General features: G+C 43.7%; 1 protein-coding gene across 1 annotated transcript; it reads left to right on the forward strand.

Annotated features, from left to right (window-relative positions):
* The first annotated feature begins 70 nt into the window (after window positions 1-70).
* Window positions 71-12,126, forward strand: mapkapk3 (MAPK activated protein kinase 3). The gene is made up of 10 exons (XM_047583562.1): window positions 71-816; window positions 4,979-5,118; window positions 7,435-7,499; window positions 8,201-8,280; window positions 8,379-8,505; window positions 8,658-8,733; window positions 8,841-8,965; window positions 9,823-9,908; window positions 10,013-10,093; window positions 11,405-12,126. Exons 1-10 carry the CDS (start codon window positions 514-516, stop codon window positions 11,558-11,560), a joined length of 1,239 nt encoding a protein of 412 aa, XP_047439518.1. The 5' UTR covers window positions 71-513; the 3' UTR covers window positions 11,561-12,126.
* Window positions 12,127-13,590: the final 1,464 nt, after the last annotated feature.

Below are 13,590 nucleotides of genomic sequence, written 5' to 3' on the forward strand. Positions count from 1 at the left end.
TGAAGGAGGGTGGTGCTTAAACAAACAGTAACGGTGAGTGGCCATGTGAATACAACTAAAGGACTCAAGATCAACGGGAAACTGAGAACACCGGAGTCAACAGATTGCCGTCACCAGTCTTTTGAACACACCTGACTGGATTTTTTTTTTTTTTTATGTGATTTGGTATGCGCTAAATAATTTTAGATTTCTCTGAAGAGACAACACTGACCGGTAAAGTTGACAGGGCAATTAAAACCATAATAGGATAGTTACAGGGGATATTTATAGGAGTTAGCTGTAGCGAAGTTGAATCAAGTGTGTTCTGTGTTATAAGCCGCACTGAATATAGATCAGACTGTGTGGAGGTTTCCGTGCTCTGGACGGGCAGGTGTGTCGGTGGTCCTGATCCGCTCCGCTTTTACGCGGCACTTACCGGGAGGACAGCAGGAGTCATCGCTTTGTTGTGGTGAGTTTCTCACGGCTTTCTACCCCCCGTGAGCCGCCGCCGGTTGACAGCGAGTCGGCGTGAACATGCTACAAAATGGAAACGGAAAGGAAAACCCGGGGCAAGCTCCAAAGGCTGATGATGAGGCAGAGTCGGACTCCGCGGCTGTCGAGCCGAAAGAGGACCAGCCCGTCCCTGCGGACACTGACAAGAAGGACGCGGTCACCGAGTCCACGCACTTCCCCATGCCCGTTTACCCTAAACTGGAGATAAAGCGCAATGCAGTGACGGACGATTATAAGATCTCCAGTCAAGTTCTCGGCTTGGGAATCAATGGCAAAGTCCTTGAGTGCTTCAACAAGAAGACTGGAGAGAAGTGCGCACTGAAGGTACTGGAGTCACACTCACTGACAGTATAAGTACAGACATATTTACATGTCATGTCTAGAAAAAACCTGCTAATTAAGCATTTTGTTTGCCTATACAAACATTACTGATCCTTAAATGTATCTTTCACAATGTCTAGAAATTATAGCCTGTTTGTTGTCTTGTGTTCAACCTGATCAATACCTTTATTTATATTACAAGTTGTTCCTCTAAACTTTAATAATTATAAGTTGCACATGAGTTCATTGAAAAAAATAATTAATAATCCGGGTTGAATGTTCATGTTCAGTCTGTGGGTTTAAGAAAGAAGGGTTTGACATTTGCCTACGCAATGAATCGAGAACTTTGGCCTTGACCGAGGTCACATTTGGCTCACAGACATGCAGCACTTAGACTAAGCTGACTAATAAAACCCATCTCTGCGATGGTGTGTAATTCTCCTTTCATAGTGAAGTGGTGCATCTGTTTCGGACTCATACGCAGAGGTGTGTGTTCCGCTTTTACCCACCGTCGAGTCTGCCTGCTGCCCACTGAACTCACATGTGCTCCATGTGTGCAGACGGGGATGTGATCACGGTGAGGTGTTTCCTGGAAGTCCAGCCTAGCGCTGGACCAGCTACAAGTTCAGGGGGCATGTGGTCACCCAGCCATACAGGCACGTGGATTTCAACAGTGATGCCTTATTCTGGGAGCAGTGGAAACTCGGGCACCCTCTTTACGCATGCATAGACTCACGCACGCAGGAGTCGCAAGGCTGTCACCTGTCACCGCTGGGCCGCAGACTCAGAAAGATTTATGGGCTTACAGTAATCCATCTGGATCTGAGCAGCCAAACCAGGCAGCAGCAGTGTCACAGGGAGAGCTGTGGGTTAGAAATAGAGACAAACGATGACAACGGAGATAAACTTCAGAAGAAAATAGGGAATGAAGCAAAAGATTGAGGGCCAAAAGGGACAAGGTGCTTGATGGCATCATGTCAGTGTGGGACACTGGGAGATTAACAATTACTGCTTAGAAATATCTACGGAGGAAACAATTTAAAAGAAAATGTATGTGGTCGAAAAATCTGCAGACTTCTTGCTGAATTTAATCTCAGCCATTTTTCCAGAAATGCTAACAGAACGGAAACAGAGAGATGTTCACACAGGACCACGGCACAAAGGGGTGTCATCATGTAACGACTACTGTAACTACAATCCAGTCTGGCCTTCAGTGTAACCCAAAGTGGAGAGAAAGCACAACAAACCCACCCCTGAACCTCATCTGTTCTCCGAAGAACCTGAACGTTTGAATGTTTTAGAGAGGACAAATGAGACAGTTCGTTTTCTCTCTTCTCGTTCTTCTGCCGTGTGTGAACTGAATTGCGCTGTAAAGTGACAGGTTTGAGTGTGCACTGTACCTGTATCTCAAGGCAAATAGAAAGTGTTTAGCGTGCAGGGGGTTAAAAGTGTTGACCAACTCGCTGGGTTTCTAATTAAGCGTTGCTCTGAGCGCTAAACGTAATGGATGGTATAGGTTTAATCTACTTTGCAGCAGAGCTGGAGGGGAGCCATCTTTTTAATGTAATGCGGTTACAGCCATCAAGATTCTTTTAACTTGGATCCGTCTGACTCTGGGACGCACTCACACAAAGCTGTGTTATGTTTGAAAGGCCCTTTCGCGCGCCACCATTAACTCATGCCATTAGAAGCGCAAGTCTGGCCAGCAATTGTTCCATTTTAGCGCCCGGAGTGCCTTCCAGATTAGCAGTGTGAGCAGCACGTCTGCGTGAAGACTTCCAGTCGCAGAAAATTTGTCCTTATTTGAGTGTGATCACCTCTGTGGTCAGCCTCCTGGCATGCGTGGCACTCATTTCGGTGTCCACCAGAACCCACAGACCAGACAGACTCTCTGTATGGTATGGTTTGACACCACACGCAGAGGAAAACTGCTCTCAGATCTCCCTCCAGGCACCGGTGCTTCTAACTAATCACTGTCAGAGGTTTGGGCTTAAAGATTGCCGTGAATTCGTCAGGGGTTTGGGGAGGTTTTAAACCTCAATGCGGATACTTGTAGCATTAAAAAGAGCTGAAAGTTGTCATCCCCGCTGTTGTCTTTAGCTTTGACAGCACGGAGGAAGTTTATGCGTTTATTGGTTTGTTTGGACTTTCACTGGGGATCTTAATCACAGGGTTTTGTTATGAACACACTGAAGTCTTGGAAAATCTGTACACAAAAACACGCTTTGGGTATTTTTCTTCGCTTGAGTTGAATGTTTGTAGTCTAGCGACAGGCTTTGATCAGTGCTTTTTTTTTTTAGTTATTGTGACGCAAATGATGCGGTTCAAGGTTCTGCTGTTTTGGTCGGTCCGTCTACCACCGTGATCCAGTCGGTTTGATCAGTTTGCTGATATTAGCATTTAGCACACGGACAGAAGAATAGCGCTGGAAAAACTGCATATTACTTTCTGAACCACAGCACTGACAACTTTATGAGCAGTGCTTTATTGTAGAAGTTGTAAAGATAAATCACAATTTCATGGAGATAGAAGACCCGGCACTCTGGCATGCGCTAATATTTAATAGAGTGTAAACATGTTAGAGCAAATGAAGTGTGTGCTCAGTGAGATTCTGGTAAGGGGGTAATGTGTTGTTAAACACAATGGGCTTTATCAGACGACGGTGTGTGTCTCCCCGTGTGTTAAGCCTCCACTGACACAGAGTGTTGGGATGTGGGTGCCCGGTTTCTACGCCTTCTCACCTAAGAACAGAGTTCACTATAACCGTCTCATTCTTTCACGCCTCTGTCGGTCTCCTCCTCACTATTTCCGGTGTGTGTTTAATTCACGCAGTCCTTTTTTTTACGACAGCCAATTCTGGTTTCGGTGCCGGAAATTAAGGAAGCCGCTCACAAACTGTCATCACTGACTGAAGTCATAAAGCCATAAATGTCCCCTGCTACCTGCTCGCTGGTTCACTTTAAGTCAAGTCCAGTGCTCGGGGGCTGAAGAAAATAGGACACGTACAACAGACAAGTTAAGCCACCGGAAACCCTCGACTTCTTCTTTCAGCGCACCGCTCGGAGCTCCTCACTTCCTCTTTAATATTAGCCGGCTAAACGCGGTGTCGTTGCGATGTTTTCAGTTTTTCAACCCTAACTTTCACCCGCCGGCTAAATCTGAAAACGTGATGTTTCAAAGTGGGCACAGATTTATACGTGTGCGTCTGCCGTGCTTCAGTGAGTCAACCTCTCTGTGTGCGTTTTGTGCTCCGGACTTGGTCCGCGACCAGACCAGCCCTGTGATCAGCAGGGGACCACTCCATCACTGTCACATCCAAAAATACACCGTGACCGTGCGCTATGTCAAAGTCTAACACCTGCTGTGTGTCTGTGTGTGCACGTGTGCTGCATTTGCTTATATCAAACACACATCCTGCCATGGCACCGGGCTGCCTTAAAGACTACAAGTGTGTACTCAGCTTTCAGGAAGCGTAGAAAGGGTTTTTAAATGATTGGAAATGAAATGAGTGTAGTTACAGCTAACTTTTTGTCAGCTTTAACCAAGTCTTTTTCATATGTAACAACACGTGCTTCATCTACCACATAACTGACACAGACTTGTGCCCGTGAGGCTTTTTTAGATGCTATGAATGTTATGGTTTACTATTACAGAGTTAATATATTGACAGATAGTGGAAACTAATAATTACATCTGATTCCTTTAAAAGCTGCCGGTTTATCCATTGATCGCGGCTTTTGAAAGCCAAAATAGGTGTAGCCTGTTTTATCTTCATCCTATAACACGGCTATAACGTAGTAATAGTAAAATAACATAGTAATAAGAACACAACTAGACAAAACAAATGTTTTACGTTTTGTTCTTTTGAAATTCCTAGTTGCTAATCAGTTTATTGTCGAGCAGCTGTCTTTCCTATAATAAAAATGTACCACTTACAAGCCAGTTGTATTCAAAACATATTAAATAATCAAACCATATGTTCATGCTGCATTACATTAGACTAAATGCTCCATATTTATATGTATTTAGTTTGTTTTAATTACAGCTTTGCATTGAATCTTAACAACAGACACTATATTGTCACTGTATACACAAATAGGACTTTGCCAATGCTAAGGTTTCACCATTTATTAATTTGGTATCCACCGTTCTACGCTTCTCGCAGATTCTCTACGACAGTCCCAAAGCGAGACGGGAGGTGGAGCTTCACTGGCAAGTGTCGGGAGGGCCGTACATTGTTCGCATTCTGAACCTCTACGAGAACATGCATCACGGCAAGAAGTGCCTGCTCATCATCATGGAGTGGTAGGACTCACATTTCACCGCTTCACCAGTCCGTTTACACACCCTGACCTGCCCGCTTGCTTTCCAGGGCCACCGCGTTTTTCCTGACCGCAGCTTTCAAATTGACTTTCATACGAAGCTCAAAACAAGGCCGCTCCTCATTATTCCTTTTAAAGCTAACATTGGGTTGGGGAGACATGCTTTCCAGTGGACGTGACGATGAGTCATCTTAATGGCAGACGCAAAACTTCGGAACAGAGTTTACACTGAGTGCACATTCCCTTCAAGTCTGAGCTCTGAGTAGGAGTAAAGGTTTACAAATAATGAATGAAGATGATCTATATGCGGCAACAGAGCTCTTCTGAACAAAAGACTCCAGAAAAGTGAAACATACTTAGTATTTCCACTTGAGAAAATAGGTCAGAAGTTAAGCCAGCACACAGTTTTCCACTGGAAGTTTTGTCATTTGCTTTGTGAGCAAAATAGTAAATGAAGGTTTACAACACGCCCACGGGTTTTTCCAGCCAGATACTATCACCCTTACAAGTCAACACTGTTTATGATGCTTTAATCACGAAGACAGTCATGACACAAACTCAAAAATAGAACTGTTGAGGTTTTTATTGTGAGTATAAATAAAGCACTTGTTAGTTTCTGCTGGGAAAAAAATAAATTTTATCAGAATTTCCCGTAACTCTGGTACAAGGTTGCCAGATTTACTAGATTTGCTGTACATCGCCACGAAGAAACGGAGGCACACACACGTGTCTGGACTGACATAACATAAGCTGGTGTCACGGAGGGCAGAAGATTCATGCGAGCTGAAGGTCACTTCACAAGATCTGACGCTGGGGAGACGAAGTGAAGACAACGGGAGCAATGAAGAGACAGACGAGATTCCATCTGGGACTCGTGTGTCATGACGAACTGTTCATAACAATTGGCTGCGCATGTGTGTGTTTTCTCTGACACACATGCATGTCTTTAAACCCTCCACTTCTCGCCGTTCTAAAGGGGAAAACAGAATAATTTAGAGGAAAAGATAGTAACCACAGATAGTAACCACTAAAGAGAAATGATACTCCCTGCCTTCGTCGGAATTTTAGGCAGTGACCAAATTTTCTTCTCAGTTGCTGGCACAGCAGCTGCTTGTGTTTTACTGGTGAAGTGACCTTGTGTGTGTGTGTGTGTGTGTGTGTGTCTGTGTGTCTGTGTGTCTGTGCCTGCGCTCAGTACACAGGCAGTGGAAGATTCACTGGAGCTTCCTGTATGATCGAGCGTGACACTACAGTCCACTACTGACAGCCACACAGTCACAATCACCCTCGCATATCTCAGCTCTCTGTTAATCAGTCAACCACAAAAAGTACGCTCTTACTAAACGCCCATAAAAGTGCAGACGAATCTCGCTCGCTGTTTTCTGAGGAACAGAAGGGAGACTTTCATGTATCAGCGACGCGTGGTTGTGAATGTGGGGTAGTGGGAGTGCAGATATCTGAGTAACAATGCGTGTTTGGTGGCCGGACTCTCTGAACTATTAAATAATTAGGCTGTAGCCACAGGTGGGAAAGGTATCAAAATAAGTAGATGAGTTTCAGAATTAAAAAAAAACAGTTTATGAAGCTAACAACAGAGATGCTTTAATAAAACCTGCCTTCATGAAGGTTATGTTATTCGGTATTTTGTGACTGCACTGGTTCTACCTATGTAAACCCACTAAACTGTCAGCTGAGAATACGTCTACGTACTAGTAGTGTTGTTAAATATGTGTATTATTCCTAATTATTATATCAAGCCATACATAAATGTAACCACTGCACTCCTTTATCTACCTTATCTGCCTAGAAACTCAAAGCTTCAGCTCTGCTCGGAGAGAAACGTGCGTGTTCATGCAGTGTAAATGATTTATTGCTGCGGACTTTCTAAATAGTCACCCTCATAAATTGGTTAAATGTAATTAACACAATCAGATACATCCGTTTTTAAATCATCACGATTAAAATTTATTTAAACCAGTTATTGTTCTGGATGGTCAGAGTTTGAACAGATGGGATTTAATTAGTAAATCATTTATTTTCATTTATTTACGAATAAATGTTAATACAAATGTGAATTATTTGGAAGTCATTGTTCATTCAGTCTACTTTATACCGGAGGACTTTATTAATAAATTACTACACTGACATAGAAAAAAAAAGTATAATTGATTGGTATTAACTGTGGAATTAACCAGGAATATGTTTATTAAACCACAATAATACCCATAATTCATTGAAGATGTTATCAAGATTCCTACATGGATACATTTCAGATAACTCTCTGTCTCTGTGTGTTCAGTATGGAGGGAGGAGAGTTGTTCAGCAGGATCCAGGCCAGAGGAGACTCGGCCTTCACTGAAAAAGGTGAGGACTGTTGGCGGGTGGGGATGTGTGAAAACACACAGCGACATGAGACACGTGTCTTTGCCGAATAGGACGGCACATGCACGTTAGTTCCTGTCAGCCACAGACGGTTTAGTAGAAGCGAAGGAAGCAGCTGTTTATAAGCGGCCGTACAGCTGGATATGATGGAAAAGCTCTGCTCGCGGACTCTGAGCAGTGACACGGATTTTGCAGGAAGAATCAATCCCCTCTTACGTCCAAACAATTCCTCTCCTCTCTATTAAAGTTGTATGATGTTTACCACTTCCGCAATCTGCTGCCATTACTGTCAACTTTAAATTATTGTACGGTTACTTACTCTCTGTGCATCTGTACCCTACACATGATTTTTTCTTCGCATATGACAGTTAATTTAATATAAATCATAGATAATCTATTTGGATATTTCACTTACTACATACTGTTTTAATGTGTGCCTACTTAATAAATTCGTATCCGTGTTTCTGCTTTTAATTTTAACATTTAGCTTAGATTCCTACAGGAATCAAAAAGGTCTTATGATTCAAATCCTTCTACATGAACATAAATGAACCCTACCAAGGAGTTTATTCCTCTTTAACGTAACTTTCATCTTCTGCAACATAATCTGTGTTTTAACTCTTGTTGTGTAATATTAGAACTGCTTCTGGTTTGAGAGAGTGTCTTTATCTGTTTCCTCCCAGAGGCGTCTGAGATTATGAGGGACATCGGCACGGCCATCGAGTTTCTGCACAACATGAACATCGCTCACAGAGACATTAAGGTATGCAGAGATCACAATCAGCGCCCAAATCACGCAGAGTGTAATGCAGTTCTAGATAATTTAGCGAACTTCTTTTCCTCTTGAACCTCCCTCCGCAGCCAGAGAACCTGCTGTACACCACTAAAGACAGAAATGCCATCCTGAAACTAACAGACTTTGGCTTTGCTAAAGAGACTACACTACACAACTCTCTGCAGACCCCCTGTTACACACCATACTACGTGGGTAAGTTGCTTTACATTACACCTCCGAGGTTTGACCCGTTTTCTAATAAACAGATGTTTAGTTGTTGAGTAATTTTTTTTTTGCCTGTGCAGTCCCTAATCTACTTTTTTTTTTTAATACTCTGTGTGTGTGTGTGTGTGGCCATTGATAAGCTCCTGAGGTTTTGGGTCCGGAGAAGTATGACAAGTCATGTGACATGTGGTCTCTGGGCGTCATCATGTACATTCTGTAAGTACTGGGTGTGTGATTGGTCAGAGAGACGTCTCAAATGTTCATGTATCACTGTGTGCATGTGAAAAGTTGTCCAAAGGTTCTGAACTGTTCCGTCTCTGCAGGTTGTGCGGCTTCCCCCCGTTTTACTCCAACACAGGCCAGGCCATTTCTCCGGGGATGAAGAGGAGGATTAGAATGGGCCAGTACGAGTTCCCTAATCCTGAGTGGTCTGAGGTTTCACAGCAAGGTGAGAACCAAAAAAAAAAAGCCCGCGCCGGCCCGGCCGTCAATGGACAATCATGTAACAAAATATACTGGCACATGTGTTCGGATCTTTTTTCAAACCTGCCGAGACCAGCAGCGTGTCTAAGCTGCCAAAATGGTCTGTCCAGTTTCTAGTTAAAAGATAAAAGTGTTTAAATATAATTTGTCAGTTGGACGCTCAAGAAAATATGAAAACAACCGTGTTACTGAACCGTGTCCGACATGGAAACAGATATTTATCTGCGTCGATGTGTGCGTGACCTCATTGTGAAGCATGCAGGAAACAGGAAGTTATGAAGATGTAGAGTTGCAATGAGGCTGACTGTGCAGGTTTACTGAATGACCCAGTCATGTTGAGATCTTTCAAATAGGAAACCTCAGTGAGGTGGAGATATCACATCCTGTGGCCCAAACTTTGCTGCTTACTGCTCTCCTTTTCTATATTTCTGTACACAGTCGGTATGATTGGTTTATGGTTCACGTAGCCTGTGATCTGTAGTCATCGTTTACCTTAGATATAGATCTACTGTGGCTTTAACACCTCTGAAAGTCCCAGACTCACTATCTAAATTTGCTTCTTTCTTAGGTTAATACTGTTAAAGACTGTACGAACACATATTCACAAAACAGACCGCTGTGTATGACTCTGTACACACATATAAATCTTGTTTTTTTGTGTTGTTTTTTTTTTTCCTCTCATGCTCTCAAATAACCCTATTTGCTGTGTAAGCAGGCCGGTCTGTCCTCGAGACCAGGAAAAGTTTCACAAGAGACAACATTTGCATGTCTGTTTGTCTCGTTGCTAATACGAATCTCATTATCTTTGTGCCGCTCTCACAGCAAAAGATCTGATCCACCTGCTGCTGAAGACAGACCCCAACGAAAGAATGACCATCGCCCAGTTTATGAACCATCCCTGGATCAATGTACGTATGCGCGTGAAGTGGAGAAAGGCGTCGTACTCTTTCCGTACTGTTTCCCAGTCCACATCTTCATCTTCGTGTTTTTGTGTCTTTTTTCCACTCTGCAGCAGTCCATGGTGGTCCCCTCCACTCCGCTGCACACCACCCGGGTGCTGACTGAAGAAAGAGAGCTGTGGGAGGATGTGAAGGTCAGAAGCACAACAACACTGACCCCTTCTGGCCACTTACTGGCACTACAACCTGTCACTCACGGGCCACTAAATCTTTAGTTTCGTCCTCCGTGTTTTGGAAGACTCAGTACCCCAACTTTTAGATTGATTTAGACTGATCCTTTATTTCCCACTAGCCCAGAAGACGTGACAATTTCACACTCTTTCCCCAAGTTTGTTGTGTTTTGTCTTAAATGTTTTTAAGCCCGTGTTGAAGCACCTCCTTTAAAATTCTCCTCCAGAGGACTTAACAAACATAAATATATCCGTGTAGAATATTACTCTTATATACGACTTATATTCACATCAGATTTTCATGTTTAAAATCAGTGGCCCTGATCTTGATGATCCCCAGACTGCCACCAGGGGGAGAAAGTGGTCACAGTCTCCCCAGAGAGTTGAGTTCATACAAAGAAATAAGAACACCGTTCACTCACATCAAGTCACTCTGGGGTTGATTGACCAACACCGTTTCACCAGTCTCCATATTGGGCAATCCAGTTTTTCCAGTGACTAACAATGATAGATAAAAAGGAGCATTCCTTCACAGCAAGTCGGAGGTGATAACGTTTAAAAAAAAAGACCCACAATGCACAACACAATGCACCACAGCTCAGTTCACCAGTGGCCACTGCTACGTTGCGTAAAAATTTCACAGATTGCATTTGTAAAAGCTTCTCAAAAAGCACAAAAGCAAGAATAGAATCTAAACTTTTATTCGTTAACACAACAGTAAAGGATAAAGAGTTTGAGAGTTCGTTCTCAGCCGTGCTCTGGCTGTAGCTTAGCCTCCAGGCTGCTTGACCTTTCCTCGGCTCATTAACAAATCACCTGACTGGTTGTTGTCTCCCGGGGCCCCATCTGATCATTTAACCCTGATAAAAATTTAACTAATTTGCTTTCATGCCACAAGCCGCTTAATTTAAGAATAAAACTGTGAATCATTTTAGCATAAAGCCTCCAAACGGGTCACCTGACTGTCTGAACTCTCCCAATTAATCTTATTATTTTTATTATTATTATTAATTTTATATCTCATCTAATTTTTTAATCAATTCAAAGAATCTTAAGTTGTGGTTTTATCGGAGGTTATGTGTTGCAATGTTTCCCTTCCAGGAGCAGCAACTTCCCAAAATCTTAACGGGCTGCCTGGCAACTGTTCCCTTCTTAGAAATATGTCACATAACGTTCACTACAAAATGCAACTTCACCTTTTTATGTTTTTGTGTGGATAACAAAAACTAGTGAAGTGCCCCCGTCAATAACTTGACCCCGCTCTGACTCTCGCAGGAGGAGATGACCAGCGCTTTGGCGACCATGCGCGTGGACTACGACCAGGTGAAGATCAAGGATCTGGACACGTCCAGCAACCCCCTGCTCAACAAGAGACGCAAGAAGGCCGCTGCAGGCGCCAAGGGTGGGTCCACAGTCTGTCAGAGCCAGTGAGACAAGGAAGCGCCTCAGTGGTACAACCAGGCGGAACCTGCCAGCGACGATGAAGAGCAGCTCGCAGCGAAGAGGAAAATGGGAATTCATTGTTTTAAAGAGCTGGTCGGGACTCTTGAGAGACCAGACGTAAAGCAACTCGCATCCCGAATTAAAGGGACAATTTAAAAAAAAAAAACACCAGTGTCAAAGCTGGACATTAATGGGACATATCATATGTGATATCACCTGTTTCCTGTCAGTGGTAGAAATCGACAGCTCCGGCCACTGTCTGTTTTTAATCATTTTAATAATGTATGTCAGTCATTTTTTTGAGCTTGCCCGTTTGTAAAAAAAAAGTATGTGCAGTGGTAACGTTTTCTGTATTGGAATGCCTGTTTGACCTCTCTTTGCAAATATGCATTAGTGTGCAGATCACACAAAGACAAAGAAACCAACCGTGGACAGACTGTGAAACCAGAACACTCATTGCTACCTGTGTCGTCTTAATGTCGTCCCTCTTTCCCTGACTTTCTTTCAGGGGAAAAAGTCTAACATGGCGTCTTAAATAAAATGTAGCCTCCACAGTTCAGCTCAAGGGAGTATTTTTTTTTTTTTTTTATCATTATTGTGGCAATAATCAAAGGACCTCACACTCACCATCAAGTGAAACTAATTCCCTTTACTTATGTTTTGTCACAGCAACGTCTTGAAATGTTAGTGGAGCAATGTCAGGTTCCTGTCCGGGTCAGAGAGCTGCATGCAAACAGCCGTGAGGTAACAGTCGGGCCGCTCTATATGGATGAATTGTGACACTTTCCTTGAGAAATGTCTTGTGTGTGTTTATGCGGGTTGAGAGAACGCTTCCCGTAAATAGTGGCTGCAGTTATCGTTCTCAATGAAAACACGAGCGACGCGCTGGAGCCGACAAAAACAAGTCGTCGTCGTCCACATGCTTTTAAATCGAAGAGCAGGAGTTGACGTTCGTGAGCAAGACGTGCCTTTATGTGGGCCTATCGCTTTTGTACTCGGGCCTCTCAGGCTTTGTAAGGCTGCTGTAAATAGCAGCAGTGGAGTAGTTATTTGGGACGCAGCCATCCGACAGCAAAAGGTCAACATTATTGTGTTTAGATTATATGGAACCTTTCCCCCACTTTGATCACATGGTCCTCCTGGAGTATTTGGAGTGTGAGTTAAGGGAAGCCAATCATAAGCGCCTCTTTGATTTTGCACGTACGGAACGTCTGCCGTGATTAAAGCAGGATCCGTGAGTGAAGAACATGTAGAAGCTGTCGGAGTAGCGCAAACAATAGCAAAGTCTGACAGTGTTGGTGGGAATTTACAGTCTGCCGAAAGTGACATGTTTCCTTGTAGAGGCTGTGATGAGTTTTTCTGTGTTACTCAGACGTTTCGTAGAGACAAGTCTGGACTAGATTATACCGCACACACGATGACGACGTCACACAGCGTCTCCTGCACTTCCGGCTTACATCACTCCCTCAAAGCCACACAACCACTTCTCCTGCAGAGGTTTGCAAACACCAGAGAGCTCTTCAGTGACATTCAAAGAAAGTCAGAGATGGATTTATAAAACGTTTATTAGTTCATTGTTGCGCTCTCAGCCCGTGCGGTGGTGCACTGAGGGGTCAGACGTTCTGTGATTCATTCACTCGAATGCAGCAGTGGTGTAAACTCAGGAAACGGTGCAAATGAAAGCTACCGGAACATCCTGTTACGCTCAGAGATGAATCCCAGTTAAGCAGGTGCGACCAGAATACTACGCACGTCTGCCAGAGGCCCGTGAGTGGGACGGACAAGAGGGGAGCGTATGAAGGGTGGGACAGGGAGGCTGATAAGTTTGGCCTTTAGTCAGGATTGTGTTGAAGGTCAATGGAAAGGGAGCCGGCCTTCCGCTGTTTCTCCACCACGCGACGTCTCCGTTGTCCCGTTGAGTCACCGATGTGCAGTTACAGGCCTCGCTCGACAATTAGTGCCATCGCCGTCATGGGTTGGATAAGGATATCATTACTGCCACCGAAATAGCCTCAAGT

The sequence above is a fragment of the Mugil cephalus genome, chromosome 4, assembly GCF_022458985.1.
Source record: "Mugil cephalus isolate CIBA_MC_2020 chromosome 4, CIBA_Mcephalus_1.1, whole genome shotgun sequence".
Taxonomy (NCBI): Eukaryota; Metazoa; Chordata; class Actinopteri; order Mugiliformes; family Mugilidae; genus Mugil; species Mugil cephalus.

Bases quoted from the DNA above. Each gene is read 5' to 3' on its own strand.
- mapkapk3 (XM_047583562.1), top strand. From the start codon at position 514: ATGCTACAAAATGGAAACGGAAAGGAAAACCCGGGGCAAGCTCCAAAG. The intron at 7,500-8,200 runs GTGAGGACTGTT...GTTTCCTCCCAG, and splicing joins CTCGGCCTTCACTGAAAAAG to AGGCGTCTGAGATTATGAGG. The intron at 8,734-8,840 runs GTAAGTACTGGG...CCGTCTCTGCAG, and splicing joins GGCGTCATCATGTACATTCT to GTTGTGCGGCTTCCCCCCGT.